The sequence below is a fragment of the Choloepus didactylus genome, chromosome 18, assembly GCF_015220235.1.
Source record: "Choloepus didactylus isolate mChoDid1 chromosome 18, mChoDid1.pri, whole genome shotgun sequence".
In the NCBI taxonomy this organism is placed as follows: domain Eukaryota; kingdom Metazoa; phylum Chordata; class Mammalia; order Pilosa; family Megalonychidae; genus Choloepus; species Choloepus didactylus.
Genome location: NC_051324.1, coordinates 53,060,035 through 53,078,948, shown reverse-complemented (window position 1 = coordinate 53,078,948; position 18,914 = coordinate 53,060,035). Strand labels below are relative to the sequence as shown.

At 44.3% G+C, this 18,914-nt stretch overlaps 1 protein-coding gene across 1 annotated transcript in view; it reads left to right on the top strand.

Annotated features, from left to right (window-relative positions):
- Window positions 1-16,091, top strand: part of MPP3 (membrane palmitoylated protein 3) — a 32,317-nt gene extending 16,226 nt beyond the window's left edge. The window contains exons 10-18 of the mRNA XM_037810010.1: window positions 1,448-1,512; window positions 2,800-2,820; window positions 3,399-3,440; window positions 4,466-4,630; window positions 4,737-4,817; window positions 5,862-5,955; window positions 6,152-6,260; window positions 7,726-7,845; window positions 13,915-16,091. Of these exons, the coding sequence (XP_037665938.1) occupies window positions 1,448-1,512; window positions 2,800-2,820; window positions 3,399-3,440; window positions 4,466-4,630; window positions 4,737-4,817; window positions 5,862-5,955; window positions 6,152-6,260; window positions 7,726-7,845; window positions 13,915-14,091 (874 nt within the window). The 3' untranslated portion in view covers window positions 14,092-16,091. The remainder of the gene's footprint in view (window positions 1-1,447; window positions 1,513-2,799; window positions 2,821-3,398; window positions 3,441-4,465; window positions 4,631-4,736; window positions 4,818-5,861; window positions 5,956-6,151; window positions 6,261-7,725; window positions 7,846-13,914) is intronic.
- The last annotated feature ends 2,823 nt before the right edge of the window (window positions 16,092-18,914 follow it).

Below are 18,914 nucleotides of genomic sequence, written 5' to 3'. Positions count from 1 at the left end.
TGCGAGGAATAACGTTTCTTCCGAAATCTTGATTTGTGTGTTTGGAGCTGGATTCTCCATATCATCTGTTTTTTTCATATGCGTTAAGATTTTCTGTTGTTTTTGGCCTCTTGGCATTTGTTTTGCTTGATAGGGTTCTTTCAAGTTGTATCAAAAAAAAAAAGGGATATCGATCTAATTTTTCAGAGATACAGTTTGGTGATGTACACTTTCTCTAAGCAACCAGCAGATGGCGTCTGTGAACCACCTATATCCCTCCAGTCAGTTCTCATGTAGTGAGGGGAAATGATTCTTGTGTGTTCAGTTGGAGAGCTCAGCCTGGGCGCGCCGCTGGAGTCGCCCGCCCTGAATGTGGGGTGCGCGCACAGGTGGCCAGGGAGGGAGGAAGGGCAGCTCTCTCTCCATGTCCCCTAAACCGCCGGACTTGGCGTAGCACCCCTGGGTTCTCCGAGTGGATCCCCCCTCCCAGCTGCGATCCTCCCTCAGCCGAGGGAATGCCGTGCTACGTCATCAGTGTGCGCCGTCTCTCTAGGGAAGCCCTGGGCCGCTTGGCTGTGCTGTGGGGCTATCAGCTCGTTTCAGAATGCAGAATGTATGAGGCTGTCTTTACTGCAACGCCTTGCGGGCTGAGAGCAGCTGAGGTTTTCTCCACAGAGAGAGAGCGAGAGACAGAATATTTCCCCCGATTCTCCCAAGGTCAGTTGTCACCAAAAGCCTCTGTCTGCTTGTCGAGGATTCGCTGTCTGTATTGAGCAGTTATTATTAAAACCTCACTTGGAGCTGGGCTGAGAAAGTGCACGGCGCGGCTTCCGTGAGGGAGGGGCTCCCGGCTCTAGGTTCTCGGCTCTCAGCGCGGGTCCACGGTTTTACTTACAGATTTTATGCTGTGATCTTGGGCATTCCTCCCAATTCATGTCGGTGGAAGTTGAGTGTACTGTCACGTTTGTCTCCCCGCTACCATTCCAGGTTATTTACTGGTTTTTTTATTCATTTATGAATTGTTCTGGGGGAGACTAAGTCTTCCCCTTCTTTTTATGCTGCCATCTTCCCAGAATCCTCCCTCATACTCTCTTGTGAGTTATTCTACTATTTTCCAGCTTCCTCAGAGTTGGGGGTCAGGGGTGAGAGCGGAGAAGGGCATCTCCCTTCCTCAGGAATCAGCCATAGGAAAGTAAAGGCCCATCAGTAGCTGTGGACACTGGATGGATCCCTGCACGTGGCCATCTTGGGCTGGGTGACGTTCTCCCAGAGCAAGAGACTTGGCTTTCTTCCTTCTTGTGAGCAAATGATTCCACATGAACGTGTCCTCCTTCAAGAAAACTTGGTGTGAGGCAGGAGGCTCTAGGAATGCCAAGCTCATGCCCACCTGCGTCTTCCAGAAGGTTCCCTCCACCTGGTCCTCGTGGCCCAGCTCATGGGCCCTGCCCATTCCCTTGTGTCCCCACAGGCGCCTGAGCTACCGGAGAGCCACGGGCACCCTGCCGAGCCCCCAGAGCCTCAAGAAGCCCCTCTGTGAGTATGTTAGCAGGACAGCATCTCAGGGAGGTACTGGAGTTGGGCTGCATGGCTTTGCATGGGAAGAGCAGACACTGGGCTGGAGGGGGATGTCAAGAGTCCTCCTAGAGCTTGCGGCCTCAAGAGGAAGGGGTTGGAAGGGAGGGCCATAGGAGAGAAAGTGTGGGGAGTTATTCCCTGGGGTGGAACTTCTATACTTGGGTCCAATAACATTGGGGGATATATTAATACTGCTCCCCAAATTGTATGCAGAGTTCTTATATGTGTCTGGGGGAGGGTCCACAGCTTTCATCAGATCCCTAAGGGGCTCTCTGACCCTTAAGAGTTAACCACTAACACTGGGAGGGATGAGATGGCTCTGAGTGATCCTGTGCCTCTGTATTAGGGTTGCCAGATTTAGCAACCTGTATTTTTACATAGGATTCCCAGTTAAATTTGAGTTTCACATAAACAACGGAGAGTTTTTTTAGTTTAAGTATATCCTGTGCGAAATTTGGGACATCCTTATAGTTTAAAAAAAGCATTTGTTTATACATAAATTCAAATTTAACTGGGTGTCCTTTATTTTATCTGGCAACCCTGTTCTGTGTGTGGTACTTTACCTTTTAGAAACTACTTCTGCTTACCTTCTTGCCTTTTAATCATCACAACAGCCCTGGGAAAACGGGCCCCCAAGGTCAAGTGAGCAGAGCTGAGACCAGGTTTCCAGGGGGCCTGTGATCACAGCCTTGAGGCTAGAAACTGTCCCCACCCCATAGAGAGGCAGCTTTTCCAGGGCATGGCCTCCTTCTGGCCCAGCAGGACCAGTGACCAAGTGAGGGACCCAAGTAGAAGCCAGGTGGCCCGAGCTCAGCTGGCTGTCAGCTCTGCTTCGCCTCGCCCCTCTCTGGCTTCTGCATTTGCCCAGGCAAGTCTCAAGCCCTGGAAAAGAGTGAACAGGTCCTGGTCCCACTGCAGACATCCTGAAGCAAGCTGCTCCTCTGGCTCCACAGCTACTTTTCCAGATTTGCTTTCAAGTTGCAGGGGGCGCTGGATAAATTGGCCCCAAGGAGGCTGCTTAAGGTGCCAGTGATGAGCTAATAAGACACACACAGGAAGACTAATTAGAGCAGGTCTCAGATTTAATAAAGCACCACAGCTCAGATCACAGGTTCGTTGGAGGGAAGGAAGAGGGGACAGATGGAGGGTTCCTCAGGCGCAGGAGGCTGTGGCCGCTTCTCAGCCGCAGGGCCTCTGGTTCCCCTCCACTAATGCTGTTCCATCTGTCTTTTGTGCAAACCGCAGATGATCAGCCTTGTGACAAAGGTAGGCCTGGTATTTGTCCCCTGTGCACATGGATGAGGCCCCTTTTCCATGGAAAGCCGGGGGCTGGAGGGACCTGTTCTCCCCACCCCAATCTGGGGTGACTGTGCCCCCCTGGCTCTTTGCACACCCCTTTCTGTTTGGCTAGCTGGACCTGTCTGCTCCGTAGGGCATGCAGAGCTCACGGGAATGGTGTCTAAGGCCTGGGGGGCCCTCTCTGCCCGCCTGGCCCACATGTTCTGCCTGTGCTTTTAGAGGACCAGGCTAGGTAGGAGGGCAAGAGACAGAGGGGTGGGGCAGGAGGACTTCATCTTCCCTCCTTACTCACATTGACCCCTACTCAGAGAGGCTGGGAAGGTGCCTGCTGGCCCAACCTCCCCTGACCAGGGCCTAAGCATGTTTGGAGCCTAAGTATGGAGAACTGAGCAAAACAGAAGAACTTGCTTTCTTAGGGGTGACCAGGACGTGGGATTTCTCCTGAGCCTTCCTGAGCCACGATTCCAGGGGGCTCTCCTCAGCCGTCTGTGGGCCGAGTGTATGTCTAGCGCGACTCACTGGCCTTCTCTCTGTTTGGTTCCCAGAGACCTGTGACTGTGAGGGATACCTCAAAGGGCACTATGTGGGTGAGTAGCGGGGGCCTGGGCTGCCGAAGGCAAAGGCTGAGGGATCTGAGCGCAGCAGCCCTTCAAGAGCAGCTGAGCCAGTGGGGCCCAGATCCCCAGCCCCTTCCTGTCAGCCAGAGGAGGGGCTGAGCCCACCTAGGCCTTGGGACCCCCACCCAGCTTTTCACACTTAGCCCTGGCAGGAAAGGCGCATGGACTGCTAAACTAATGACAGTTTTCTTATCATCATCTTAACTGTAGTTTATTCAATGTAAACACCACTGCCATACAGTAAGGAAGCCTCTTCTAGTCTCCCAAATGCCTTCACTTCGGTATTTTAGTCTTTTCAAAGGCCTTAGAGACAGGCAAAGAAGTTTTTTAACTTTTTATTTTGAGATAATTTCAAACTTGCTGAAAAGTTCTAATTGTATAAAAACTCCCATACACTCTGCACCTAGATTCACCAGTTACTAACATTTTGTCATGTTTACCTTATCACCCCTTTTTCTACCTTTATTCCTTTTTTGCCCTGAGCCACATGCAAGTAATTTGTGGACATCATGTCCCTTTACCCCTCACTACCTCATTTCATATTTCCAAAAAACAGACTTTCTTACTGGATCTCCAGGGCAATGATCAAATTCTGGAAATTTAGCACAGATACAATTCTGGTATGTGCTATTCATATTAAAATTTTGCCAATTGTCCCAATAATGTGCTTTATAGCATTTCCCCTAATCCAGGATCTAATGTAGCAACACACATTGCATTTGTAGATTTATATCCTTATTTCACATATTAGGGAATTCAGGCTCAGAGAGCTGAAAAGACTTGCCCAAGGTCAGTCACATGCCAAGTAGAAAGTGACTTTGAATTCCAGTTTTTAGATGTCAGGTGTCACCCTTTCATCACTGAGCTTCCTGTGGCAGGAGGAGGTTGGGAGAGGCCATTGGGACTCAGTGCCACCTGCCAGGTCTGGCCAGGTGGCTCCTGAGATAAATGCCGTGATGTCCCTCTGTTGCTACCCCCCCGCCCGCCACCCCAAGCTGGTCTCCGGAGGAGCTTCCGGCTGGGCCGCAGGGAGAGGCTGGGCAGCCCCCAAGACGGGAAGACGGCCACAGTCGCTGAGTCTCCAGAGCTGCTGACCTATGAGGAGGTGGCCAGGTACCAGCACCGGCCCGGTGAGCGGCCCCGCCTGGTGGTTCTGATCGGTAGGTGATACCTTGGGTCTCCAGGGAGTGGGTTGGTTTCTTCGCTGGGGAGGGGTGCAGAGGGAGCTTAACAGGGACACTGGCCAGCCTCCCTTTTGTCTCACAGGGTCTCTGGGAGCCCGACTGCATGAACTGAAGCAGAAGGTGGTGGCAGAGAACCCACAGCACTTTGGTGCTGCAGTCCCACGTAAGAGGGTGTGCGTGCGTGCGTGTGTGTATGTGTGTGATGAGCGCATGTACATGCACAGGGATATTTCATGGGGACTTGACTCGCCACATCCATCCTTATCCTTACTGAGGAACCCCCAGGCCAAATACAGGCAAATCATAGGACCCAGGCATGGTGGGAAGCCCATTCTCAGTGGTCCACTAGGACCCCCTTTGAGACAGAAGCTGAAATACCTGCCCAGTTCCTGGCTAAGGTGAAAGATGAGTCCAGAGTATATTACGGGAAAAGTAACAGGCTTAACCCAACACCACAGGGCCCTTCAGGCAGTGGGGAATCTTCTACTCTCTTCTTCACAATGGCCCTGACCCTTTGGGGACCCTGTCCCTCGGCTTGGGTGAGAGAGCAGTTCCAGGAAGGCTGAGAGCCCAGTGAGTAGCATGGCTTGGGTGCTCCCTTGTAGCTGGGAGGATTGCTGCGTCTTCCTGCTGCTAGAGACACCGGGAACACCGAGCTCTAGTGGGCAGGAGGTCCTGGTTCTGAATGCGATGAAGAGGAGGAGGAGGAAAAGTGCCAGGTGCTAGAGTAAGAGCTTTTATGTATAGTAATTCAGCCAGCCCTCCAGCACCCCTGAGAAGAGGCATTGTCATCATCTTTTACTGCAGAGGAAGACACCGAGGCTCAGAGAGGTTAAGTAACTTGCCTAGTGTCACACAGTAGGCAAGTGGTGGAGCCAAGATTTGAACCCAGGCAGCCTAGTCTTAACTAGGCTGCACAGTGGCCTCCTGCCTCCTGCCTGCCACTTCCTGCCCTTGGCCATCCCTTTCCTCTCAGGGACTCACTCTCTGTCCCTCTGGCCTCATTAGTGCCTGGTGGCCTGGTGGTCACCAAGAGGGGATGCTGTGGCACACAGAAACACCCGTGGATGGAAGTGGGTGGCTCCCATGAGACCAATCAATGAGGAATTATTCCCGAAGGATTGAGGGTGGGGGCTCCCTGCTGCTTTTCTTGCTTGCTGTGATGTGATACCTCTTTGCTCAGGTTTCCTTCTTTTTTCCTTAAAAGATACCACCAGGTCCCGAAAGAGCCATGAGAAGGAGGGAGTGGAATATCACTTTGTCTCTAAGCAAGCATTTGAGGCTGACTTACATCACAACAAGTACGTTTGTTTGATGGGCCTGTTGGCTGTCCGTGCAGCTCTGTTATCTTTGTATCTGTCCAGTGTTCCACTTGACCTCCCGGGGCAGGAGTGGGGAGGTGGGAGAGAAGTTGCGTTGGGAAGTCCGTTTAACTTTCTCTGCTAATTTCGGAAAGCTCAGGCACTAAGGGCATTGTCCCCTTTTGTGGTGTTCTAGGTTCCTGGAGCATGGTGAATATAAGGAGAATCTCTATGGGACCAGCCTGGAGGCCATTCAAACTGTTATGGCCCAAAACAAAATTTGTTTGGTGGACGTGGAGCCAGAAGTGAGTTCCTGGGCCAATTGGGCCTTTCTAGTTAACAGGATTTGTAAACTTAGGGGATGTACATTTTATAGAACACGACCTCAGTCCAAGGAATTCTTAGTTCAGAGCACTGGATCTTAAATTTCCTTGGGTCTCCCTTTGAGGATTGAATGAAAGCTGTGCACCCCGAAGTGTGCACCTGTGTACACAAACGCTGCATTATTTGTAGGGAGCTTGGGGACCCTTGGGTGGCCCAAGAGAGTAACCCCTACATGGAAACCCAGGAGAGGAACCCCTATGTGGAGTAAATCACTCAGTAGATGGTGGCACTCACTGATTCATTGGGACGTGACAGAGAATGAGATGTGAAAACCCGGGAAGAAGCTGGGGCTGAGTTCCTATGTCAGGCCATCCACTCCCCTCTCCAGGACAAGCAAAATCAGTAGCTTTGGGAACCATCAAGGGTGGGGATGGGGGGCTGGCGCTTGGAGTGCAGTTTGTAAGGGAAAAAGGGAGGGGAGACTCACCCTGCAAAAGTGCTTCAAAAACATTTCCAGGTCTGCACACCCAACAAGCTGTGGGCTTGACTGGGGCTTGACCACTTTTTAACCTTGTCTTTGAGAAAAATATCCAAGTTTTGAACTCAATCTGGGTTGTTGTTGATTTCTTTTCCTCTATAGAAACATCTCTGATTTTCTGATATAACCTATAGGCTTCATTTTACAGAAGTTGGCTTGAAACATACTTCCAAGGACACCTTGTTCCTATAAAGGAAAACCCTCACGAATTTGAATTTACTGGGAGGTGGAAGTCGAAATTAAAACTCTAAATTTCAAAATTTTTTGAAGAACGATTTTATGTGCAGATAATACATCTAACAGTTAAATACCAGTGTTTCCAAATATAGAGGCCCTTACATTATAGATACAGTGCAATAATTAATACTACAGTTTGCATACAGAAAACCTTCTAAAGTCCTTACAGTTTTGTTTCAAGTGATCTCTTAGGTGTCTTCATTTGCTTTGCAAATCTTTTCTTCTTTGAATATCATAAGGAGGCCTGTGTGATGGCACAAATTTTGCATTAGTATGGTCCAGATTGATGGCATTTGACTAAATCTAAACACATTGAATCCTGCTGGCTCTCCCATTAGGAACGGGCAGGCGAAGAAGGACTTAAGAAGGTTAATTAGAGCTTGAGGCGTCAGAGCTAAGAGAGATGGAAACGCTCTGAGGCAAAGCTTTGGAACCTTCTGTTCTCAGTGTGTGAGCCTTCAGGACCTGGCTGAGTCCAGCATCAAAGTGGAGGATGAGAAAATGAGCAGCTGGTCTGCTCAGTCGAAGCTCTTTATTGTATGACCAACATACTCAGGAACTTCGGCCACTGAGGTTATATGATTGAAGCATATGGTTACTGAGCTTTTATAAAAAGTATGTTTCACACGCAAAAAAATTTTTAAATATGTAATATTTCTGAACTTTCTCAGGCACTGAAACAACTGAGGACCTCAGAGTTCAAACCCTATATTATATTTGTGAAGCCAGCGATTCAGGAGAAAAGGACACCACCTATGTCCCCAGCTTCTGAGGACACAGCGGCCCCGCTTGTAAGTTTAAAGTTGATTGTTTATTTTATGTAGGCCTAAATGGGGCTGTTACAGGGAGTGCTCCCAGCTGCACACAGGAAGTGCTCCCAGGCGCACGCAGTAAGTGCTCCCAGCTGCACGTTGGGAGTGCTCCCAGCTGCATAAGGGTGCTTATGGCTGAAGAGGGATGCAGGAGGTGCCCTCTGCACAAGACTGTCTAATTTTGAGATGTAGAGAAGATGCATGACCAGAAGGTTCAAGGTGGGACAGCCAGAATGCCCCCAAATCTGGGCAGGTGTGGCTTTGCCTGGGCTCATCACCCTCCACTCCCTCACATAAGCCCCCTCCCCTGAAAATAAGGGACTGACATCTGTCAGGGATTGATCTGAGTGTGACAAACTACATTGATCTGTTGACCTCCTAAACCAAACCCAAGCGGTTTTTTTGGGTGTTTTTTTCATCTCAATACAAATTTTTAAATTGTTATTAATTTTATAACATTTTCAGCTCCCCTAAACGAAACCCTGGATCTATTAGTAGTCACTACCAATTTCCTCTAACCCCTCCCCAGCCCTAGACAACTGCTAATCTACTTTCTGTCTCTGTATTTTTGCCTAGTCTGGAAATGTCCTATAAATCGAATTATATGTGGCCTTCTATATCTGGCTCCTTTCATTTAGTATAACATTTTCAAGGTTCATTCACGTTGTAGCATGTGTGAGTATTTCATTCCTTTTAATGGCCAAATAATATTCCATTGTATGGATATACCACATATTCTTTATCCATTTGTTTGATGGACATTTGGGTTATTTCCACTTTGGGCTATTATGAATAATGCTGCCATGAACATTTGTGTACAAGATTTTTATGTTTTCATTTCTCTTGGGCACATATCTGGGTGTGAAATTCGTATGTTTAACTTTTTAAGTAACTGCCAAACTGTTTCCCGCAGCAGCTATATCATTTTGTACTCCCAATAGCAGTGTACAAGGGTTGAAATTTCTGCACATCCTCCCCAACCCTTATTGTCTTTTCTGATTATAGGCATCCTAATGGATGTGAAGTGGTATCTCATTGTGGTTTTAATTTGCATTTGCCTAATGACTGATGACATTGAGCATCTTTTCATATGCTTATTGGCCATTGATATATCTTCTTTGGAGAAAAGTCTATTTATATACTTAACTTATTTTTTTTTTAATTAAATTCAGTTTTATTGAAATACATTCACACACCATACAGTCATCCATGGTATACAATCCACTGTCCACAGTATGATAACATAGTTATGCATTCATCACCACAATCTATCTCTGAACATTTTCCTTACATCAGAAAGAACCAGAACAAGAATAAAAAAGTGAAAAAAGAACACCCAAATCATCCCCTCATCCCACCCCATTTGTCCTTTAGTTTTTATCCCCATTTTTCTACTCATCCATACACTAGATAAGGGGGTGTGATCCACAAGGTCTTCACAATCACACTGTCACCCCTTGTAATCTACATTATTACATAATTGTCTTCAGGAGTCCAGACTGCTGGGTTGGAGTTCGGTAGTTTCAGGTATTTACTTCTAGCTATTCCAATACATTAAAACCTAAGACGTGTTATCTATATAGTGCATAAGAATGTCCATCAGAGTGACCTCTTGACTCCATTTGAAATCTCTCAGCCACTGAAACTATTTCATCTCATTTTGCATCCTCCTTTTGGTCAAGAAGATACTCTCAGTCCCATGATGCCGGTTCCACATTCATCCCCAGGAGTCATATTCTGCATTGCCAGGGAGATTTACAACCCTGGGAGTCGGGTCCCCCGTAGAGGGGAGGGCAGCGAGTCCACCTGTTGAGATGGCTCAGTTAGAGAGAGAGAGGGCCACATCTGAGCAACAAAGAGGTACTCAGGGGGAGACTCTTAGGCACAATTATATGCAAGTTTAGACTCTCCTTTGCGGTAACGAGCTTCATAAGGGCAAGTCCCATGATCGAGGGCTCAGCACATCAAACCGTCAGTCCCAATGTTTGTGACATCACCACCAGTCCAGGTGAGGATGTCCAACAAATCCTCACCTTCCCGCAGATCCTCGGGGCTGGGGAGGGGGAAGCTGTAAATATATTTTTTATTATCTGCCCAAATTACTCTGGGATGTGTCACTATTTCACTTCAGCCTATACTAACCTACTGTATCTCACTTCCTATTCAAAGTTCCATGCAATTGTGGTGTTTGAACAAATTGACTGTAGAGTTATACCATTTAGAAAATTTAGATCCTGTACCAAATAGATATCTCTTCCCTTGGTCTCATATGGAAGTTGAAGTTTTAAAACACAATCAGTTTCTACCTTTACCCTTTGGCCTGGCTTGCCCTGGTCTTAACCAGACCTGCTTCATTCATATCACTAATTGAATTAACTTATTTTTAAATGTGTTTTTTTTATTATTGAGTTGCGAGAATTTTTATATATCCTGGTTACAACTTATCAGATATATGATTTGCAAATATTTTCTTCCATTATGTGGGTTGTCTTTTTCACTTTCTTGACAGTGCCCTTTCAAATACAGAAGTTTTAAATTTTGATGAAGTCCTACTTATCTATTTTTTCTTTTGTCTCTTCTGTTTTTAGTGTCATATGTAAGAAACCATTGTCTTATCCAAGGTCACAAAGATTTACTCCTATGCTTTCTTTTAAGATTTTTATAGTTTTAGCTCTTACATTTAGGTCCTTGATCCATTTTGAGTTTATTTCTGAGGTATGAGATATGGGTCCTACTTCATTCTTTGCATGTGGATATCCAGTTATTCCAGAACCATTTGTTGAAAACACTCTTCTTTTCCCATTTAATTGTCTAGGAACCCTTGTTGAAAATCAGTTGACCTAAAGTGTAAGGGTTTATTTCTGGACTCTGAGGTCTATTCCTTTGATCTACGTATCTATCCTTACGCCAGTACGATAGTGTAGCTTTGTCTTACATTTTAAAATCAGAAAATGTGAGTTCTGCAACTTTGTTCTTTTTTGAGATTGTTTTGGCTATTCTGGGTCCCCTGTATTTCCATATGAACTTTAGGATCAGCTTGTCTATTTTGTTTTACTATATTTTACAAGTGTTTTAGGAGTAAGAAAAAAAATAATCAGGGGAAAAGGATTATTTTAAGAAGAATCAAGAAGACATCAGGCAGCTGCACTGGACACAAAGAAAGTTCGGCCAGATCATTGGGTCCACAGGAAATGCCAGTTTTCTAGGAGGCAGAACCCCTCTAGCCATGGTTGTCATTTCTAGAAAAGTAGAACTGCAGTCTATTACAGTTGTCTTTCCAGCCTAACAATTTTATCATTTATTCTGTCCCCTTTATTACCCACCAGAAGGCTGCATTCCAAGCAGGTGGGCTAATGATTACTCAAAATGCACCAGTCACTGTGCTTCATTGTCTATGGGTCAGTTCACCCAACAGCTGTGAAATCCCACTTTGCTCCTCCAGTGTCTCCAGGCGTGTTCTGCTGGTCCAAAGCCACGGTTGTTCTCGACATGAGTGAGCATCAAGGTCACAGGGAGCCTATTAAAATGCAGAGTCCCCAGTCCTACTCCCAGAGAGTCTCATCTAGTAGGTCTGAGGGAGGGCCTCGGCATCTGCATTTTCAACACTCATCCTTTACTGTGATTTTCATATAAGCAGATCCCAGACCACATTTGGAGAAATTCCTTATAAAGGCCTGGGTTTTATGTAACATTAAATATTTGTCCATTCTTTGGCACCAGAGTTCTAGGTAGGGTGACCCGAAGCACCTTTTAGGTACATCTTCCATCTGTTTCTTTGCTGCCCACAAGTTAATAGGGCTCCTGCCTTCTGAATCAGCAAGTTAATCTAACATGGGGGAAAGGAGACAGCCTGGGGGGAATCTGTCCATGTTCTATTCAGAACTGTTACTCTCTTGCTGAAGCCACGGGTAGGTGAGTTCCATTTTTATGGACTAGGGGAAAAGTTCACGGAATTTGTGGCTATAAAGCAAATATCACAAGTTTTACTCCATTGGAGATTTGCTTGAGTTCTTTCAAGTCACACATACTTATTAGGGAGACTGAGGTACTTAATGGCAAAAATGTTCCTCTGGTAATTTGTCTAACAGCTAAGTGCTGCCAAGAATGCGCCATGTGGGTGTCTGGAGGAAAGAAACTCTTGAGGCGGTGGACAGGTATACAGGATTGTGTGTGTGTGTGTGTGTGTGTGTGTGCGTGTGTGTGTGAGGGAGTGGGAAAGGTGGAATTGGGGATCAGGGGCAACACTAGGACACTGCAGGGTGCTTTTGAGTGTGAGAGTAGCCCCACAAGATAGAATACCCTGTTTAATCCAGTGTCCCCCATCTGGGAGAAAGAAGTAGGGAGAAGCAAGTATCTCAGCCTTCTCTTAGGTCTTAGGTCTTTACTGTCTTCATGGTATGATGCAAAAACTGTTTCCTCGATCTATGGAACATATCTCTTGAGATTGCTGATGTTCTCACTAAAGTAGGAATTGGGTTTTGATTGGTGATAGAGAGAAGAGGTGGAGGGAATATTTTAAATATGGGTCTTTTTGGGGGAGGAGGGAACTCACCCCCACTCCATGGCATGAAAACACTGAGCCCCTAGAAGCAAAGGAGAGAAGGCAACAAAGGGCTGGAAAGGGATCAAAAGGGCAGTAGGTGGGTGCCAGCTACAAACTCCATTTGGCAATTTTGCGTAGCTTGGATCTGCCACCTTCCTTTCTTCCCAAAGCCAAGCTAATTGTCAGTCAACTACCTGTATAAAGCGATACCTATTAAAAGTTATTTTGAATGAAAAAGCAAACTCTTCCCAGGTTGGGTAAAGAGGGGAGTATTGGCCATTTACACCTTAATGTTTGGTGTCAGGAAAGCAATCTGATTAAAGACATCATGTACCCTAAGGGTACGAAGAGTTTGATCAGGGTTGTCCCAGAACTTTCTTAAATAATCTACTTCATCTACTGTGCTAGTGTGTGGCCCTGGTATGAGGGAATGAAAACACGATTTGAGTTTTACATTTTGCATTTAGGAGTCTTCAGAAAGGCATTGGAGTTACTTATTCTCCTTCCTCTTCCCCCAGTCTATACCAGAAATACTTGTTTTGCTTTTTTTTTTAAATTCAATTTTATTGAGATATATTCACATGCCATGCAGTCATACAAAGTGTACAATCAGTTGTTCACAGTACCATTATCACCAAAATTAATTTTTGAACATTTTCATTACCATACACACAAAAGTAATAAGAATAAAAATTAAAGTGAAAAAGAACAATTAAAGTAAAAAAAGAACACTGGGTACCTTTTTTTTTTTTTTTGCCCCCGTTTTTCTACTCAACCATCCATACACTGGACAAAGGGGAGTGTGGTCCACATGGCTTTCCCAATCACATTGTCACCCCTCATAAGCTACATTGTTATACAATTGTCTTCAAGATGCAAGGGTTCTGGGTTGTAGTTTGATAATTTCAGGTGTTTACTGCTAGCTATTCCAATTCATTATAACCTAAAAAGGGTTGTCTATATTTGTGTAAGAGTGCCCACCAGAGTAACCTCTTGGCTCCTTTTGGAATCTCTCAGCCACTGAAATTATTGCATTTCATTTCACATCCCCCACTTGCTTTACTTTTATGTGGTTAATATTATTTATACTTTTTTCTTGTAATTCTTTAACCTCTATACCGAATTGCCATGCAACACAATGGTACTACTTCATTGTAAGTACTTTGGGAGGAGTGTGTTATTGACATAGATAGATAGATTGATAGATAGATAGATAAAATCAGCCTCCCCCAAAGCACTTTATGTCATGGCTTGTACTTAATAGGTCTTCGGCAGATATTTTGTGAATGAATGCTTGAATTACGATCGCGTCTACTGCCCATGAACTTTCCTGAAGTTTGATTTGATGTTGCCACTACACTCTGTTCCTGTATATACAGTTCGTTATTAAGAATTAAAGATTGGAACATTGCCCAAGACTATGTTCCCACAGGCTGTGTGCTGTAGGTTTCTTATTTTGGGGGAGAGCAAACCCAGTTGCTCCATCTCTTCCCCTTTCTTCACAGGATGAGGAGCAGCAAGAGATGGCCACCTCTGCCGCCTTCCTAGACCAGCATTACGGGCACCTGGTGGACGCCGTGCTGGTGAAGGAGGACCTCCAGGCTGCACACAGCCAGCTCAAAGTGATCTTAGACAAGCTGAACCAGGACACTCACTGGGTACCTGTTAGTTGGGTCAGGTAACTCCATCCTTGACCGTCCAGGCTGAAGGGGACCTTGGCCACCATCTAGTCCAGCCTTCCTCATTTTACCATCAAGGAATTGCAAGTGCAGAGAAGGGTGGAATTCTCCATCAAGAACAGTGAAGTGGGAAGTCTTATTTGTGTTGGTTTTTGTCTGTGGTTTTTCACTGTCCCCTTTTGGATCAGAAAACCTGACTTCCAAGGGACGTATCACAAAACACATTTCATTCATTAAAGTATCACAGGCAAATTGACCCTGATTCTTTGAACCAAAGTTAAGTATGCACTGTCTTTTGGGGAGGGGTGGTTAATTTATAAAGTACCAATTTGCAGAGATGTTTAAGCTTTATACACATAGGGACGCTTCATTTATTCAGGTTTGTTGGAAGCTAAGTTGTTTTACCCAAGGATTTCCCACACAACTGGAGCTCCCTTGTCTTCAAGCCTTTTTGATAGTGAGCACTTGCCTGTCAATAGACAACTTGCTTCTCTGTCTTTTGAAATAGTGAGCAAACACTAACTTTTTCTGGAAGACAAAGGCACACTTCACCATCAACGTAAATTACTGTCACGTTCTATGTGTAATACAGTAATGCCTTCAGGGACTCATGAGGAATGTAAGGCTGCTTGCCCGCTTTCTAAATACCGTCAGACTCCTCAAATTGAGCCCTGTGTCTGCTTTTTTTTCGATTCCTCGATCCATGAGTTGTCCCTTTTGTTATTGGCAGCCACCCTGGCTCTAACCTGTCCCCTCCTCCTTCCCAGCATAGGGATTCCTGTTGTGCGAGACCATGGGAAACCAGATGACTCCCCTGTCAAAATTATGTCTAAAACACGAAAAATCAGTTCTGTCAAAATAAAAGTATATAGACTCTGAGTGTGAGCCTAATGGGTTATCTCTGAGCAAACATGTTTAATGTCATGTAGGATTTGTGCTATACCATAGCTGCTCAGAGAATTTTATTTCTTATTATTAGCTAGTGTTTATAAGTGTTTATTCTGTGCCAGGCACTGTGCTAGGGCTTTTATATAACATTAACTTGACAAATATGCCAGCCTAAGAGGTAGGAATTCTTATTATCACCATTATAGAAATGAGAAAAAGAAGGCTTGGAAGGTTTAAATAACTTGCCCAGGCTCACACAGCTAACAAACAAAAAATGTAGCAGAGCTGGCATTTGAACCTGTCTCCCCCATACCAGTAACAGTCGTTAACACTACACCTTCTGCAGTTTTCATGGTCCCATAATTGAGGCTATGAGTTAAATAACTGACACATAAGTGGGGAATGTGTTCTAGCTAAAATTTATAATTATACACAGTGAGGCTCTAACTTCTCAGTCTGAAAAAGAGGTTCCTTAAACAAGTATAAACTTCCAAGTTCTTTTACTCACAAGAGGAGGAGGAGGCTGGGTTAAAGGTGAAGCACCAAGGAGACGATTTGCTGCCCATTTAGAAATTTCCACCTTCCTTTCCACAAGGACACCTTCACACTCTATAGCTCACTAATCTGGTAGGTCCACCTGATAGGATCACAGTCTACAGAATTTTCTGTCAAAAGAACGGGGATTTCTTTGCATCTACAGAGTATTGGATTCTTATCAGGTTAAACTGGTCTTGCACTGTTCAACAGAGAACAAGGAAAGGAGAGGGCCTGCCCCTGACACCTGAATGGCACAGAGTTGTGTTTTATGCAGGAGAACTGGATCTAAAGTCAGCTCATAAGCAACAAATGCATATGTCGAAATTACTCTTGAAAATTTCCTGAGGGAGGCACCGCGTTGTAGATCCTAACTAACTCCTGTTAAGTTCCACTTGGGTGGTTGTTCCTCTGATATTGGAATACAGTGGTTGAGCTCCAGATGGCATGACTTCATTTTGCGTTTCATACTGCTCAAAAGACATTTTCTGCTGCTTACATAATATTTTTTTACAATTGGTCAGATGAAATGGTAGTAATTCTCTGCCATGTCTACAGCTGTTTGTGTGTTTCTAGATCTGTGGGGGTAGAAAGCTGAGGGCCCTAGAGGCAGAGGTCGTTTGGGAAGACTTGTTACTGTTTGTAAAAAAAAATAATAATAATAGGAAAATGCTCAAAAAAATGTAACTGTTTATCCAAATTTATTGGTAGAATGTGTGTAAATGCAATTTTGAGTCCCATGCCAACCTCCAATACATATATTCTGAGCCCCTAGACAAAATTTTTGCAAAATCCATCACATTAGGCTGCCACACCAAGAAATCTCCTTATTACATTTATTCTCCAAAATGCCTTTTTTTTTAACCTTCAGAGAGGATGTGAGCTCTAGAAGACTTTTCTAGGTCTGGGATGTAAAATGGGTGGCACTATGCTGCTACCACCCATCCCTGTACCTGTGGCAGACATTACCAATTGATCACAGCACTCTCATGTTGAATCTAGGCATTGCCTCCAAAGCTTTCAGGACATAGTGCCCAATATTAATTGAGTAGAGTGAGCAAGTAGTTAATCCTATCTGCCATCCCTGATTTAGTCCCTGCCAAACACCACCCCCTTCAGGAGCTGGTTTCAGAAATAGGTAACCATCCGTCATTCACAGGCAGTGCTCAGATATGTCAAACAGTCACCAATCATGCTTTCACCATTGCATATTTGAATACATTTGTGCTTTAAAACATGTATCCCATCAAATTTTGCATCCACTTATCCAGTATCAACATCGTTTATGCCATTAATCACAAGATCATGCATCCAATGTGTGATAGCACTTGGCAATTTATTTAATAACTACAGACCAGCGTATGCATCAAAGCCATTCTTGAATTGTATAGTTCAGAACCAATAAGCAGCATTTCTCTGTCTGGTGGAATTAATACTGATCAATTTCTTGCTCCATTTTTTCCCTGCCTGTTAAAAACAGTCTCAAACCATTTCTCCTTTAAAAGGCAGGCTTGTGATTCTGGAACAAGATGGTATAGACTCACTTTTCCCTGCTCTTCTCTAAATACAATTAAATCACTTGGAATTATTTAGCAGAATGAAGGACTCTGTGAGCCAGAAAGAAGGTGGACTGAGTGGGGACTTCAGGAAAAACAATGTGCTGAGTTCCCTGGGTTTTCTTTTTCTCTCCTATATATTGGGCTATGAAGAGGAAAGAAAGAAAAAGGAAGGAAAGAAAGAAGAAAGAAAAAGTCTACTTTTTCTGACCAAAGGATGGGAAAAGGAGAAGCCCAGCAGAGACCTAATAGGAGCCCCAACCCCTGCTACAGAACTGGGGCACCAGAAGGCAGCCCACCTGGTCTACAGCGATGGCAGCAGCAAAATCTGTGTCTCCCTGCCCTGCACCCAGTGGTGTAAGGAGACCCAGGTCCAGCAGTTTCAGCCCACTCCTCTGCAGGAGGTAGCTCAGTGACACCATGCGATCCAGGAAAGCCCCTTCTGTCCCTACAGAGAGCACCAGCAGAGACGAAGCAGGAGCCCCAGCAGCACCAGAGCAAAGCACACCAGAGCACTGCAAGAGCTCTGAAAACTGAACTGCCAATGGAACCAAAGCCCCCAACAGAAGTCAAGAACCCATATGCTACACCTAAACTAGGTGACCACCTGCTAAAATAGAAGATTTAAGTAGGATTAAGAGATACCTAACATAATAAAAATGTCCAAGATGCTGTAGAAAATCACTCATATCAAAAAACAGGAAAACCACAATCCAAATAAGAGAAGACAATCAACTGATGCCAATATCAATATGAATCAGATGTTGGAATTATCTGGCAAGGATTTTAGAGCAGCCATAATTCAAATGCCTCAGTAATAAATTACAGATTTTCTTGAAACAAGTGAAAACCTAGAAAATATTGGTCAAGAAATAGAAGTTGTGGAAAAGAACCAAATGGAAACTACAGAAATGAAATTTTCAATAACTGAAATAAAAAAACAATAAATGAACTCAATAGTAGAGTGGAGATGACAGAGATAAAATCAGTGTACTTGAGACAGAGCAATAGGCTTTCCTTTACCTGAAAAACAGTGAGAAAATAGACTGAAAATAAAAAAAGGAACAGTGCTTCAGGGATCTGTGAGAAAATAACAAAAGAGCTAAATCCTTAAGACAATTATATTTTAAAAGTGTGGAGGATAAAGGGACCAAACAGACTGAATAAAAAAACATGACTAAACTATGCTCCCTACAACTCTGTATTCCTTCCGACATAATGACCTAGGTAGACTGAAAGCAAAAGGATGAAAAACATTATCTCATGCAAACTAATTTTTTAAAAAAGCAGGAGTGGCTATTTTAATACCAGATAATGGAGACTTCAGAGAAAAAATTACTAGAGGCAAAGAGGGACGTCATATAGTGATAATCTACCAAGAAGATACAGTAATCCTGAATGTGTATGCACCAAACAACAGAGCTTCCAAATACATGAAAAAAAAAAATGCTAGAGCTAAAAAGAGTAATAGACCAGTCCACGAGTACAGTTGGGGATTTCAACAACCCACTCTCAGCAGCTGATCAAACTACTAGGCAGAAAATCATCAAGGATAGAGAAAAACAAGAACTGGACACACTACCAATCAATAGGATCGAACTGAAATTTAGACAACCACAGTACAATACACATTCTTTTCAAATGTCCATAAAACTCACCCAGAAAGGCCATATTGTAGCTCATAAGCAACAACAACCACTGTAACAAAAAACCTTAACACATTTGAAAGAATTTAAATTATAGAATATGTTCTCTGACCATAATGGAATTAAACTAGAAATCAGTAACAGAAATATAATAGGAAACTCTCCAAACATTTGAAAATATAACTAAGTATAACTAACACTT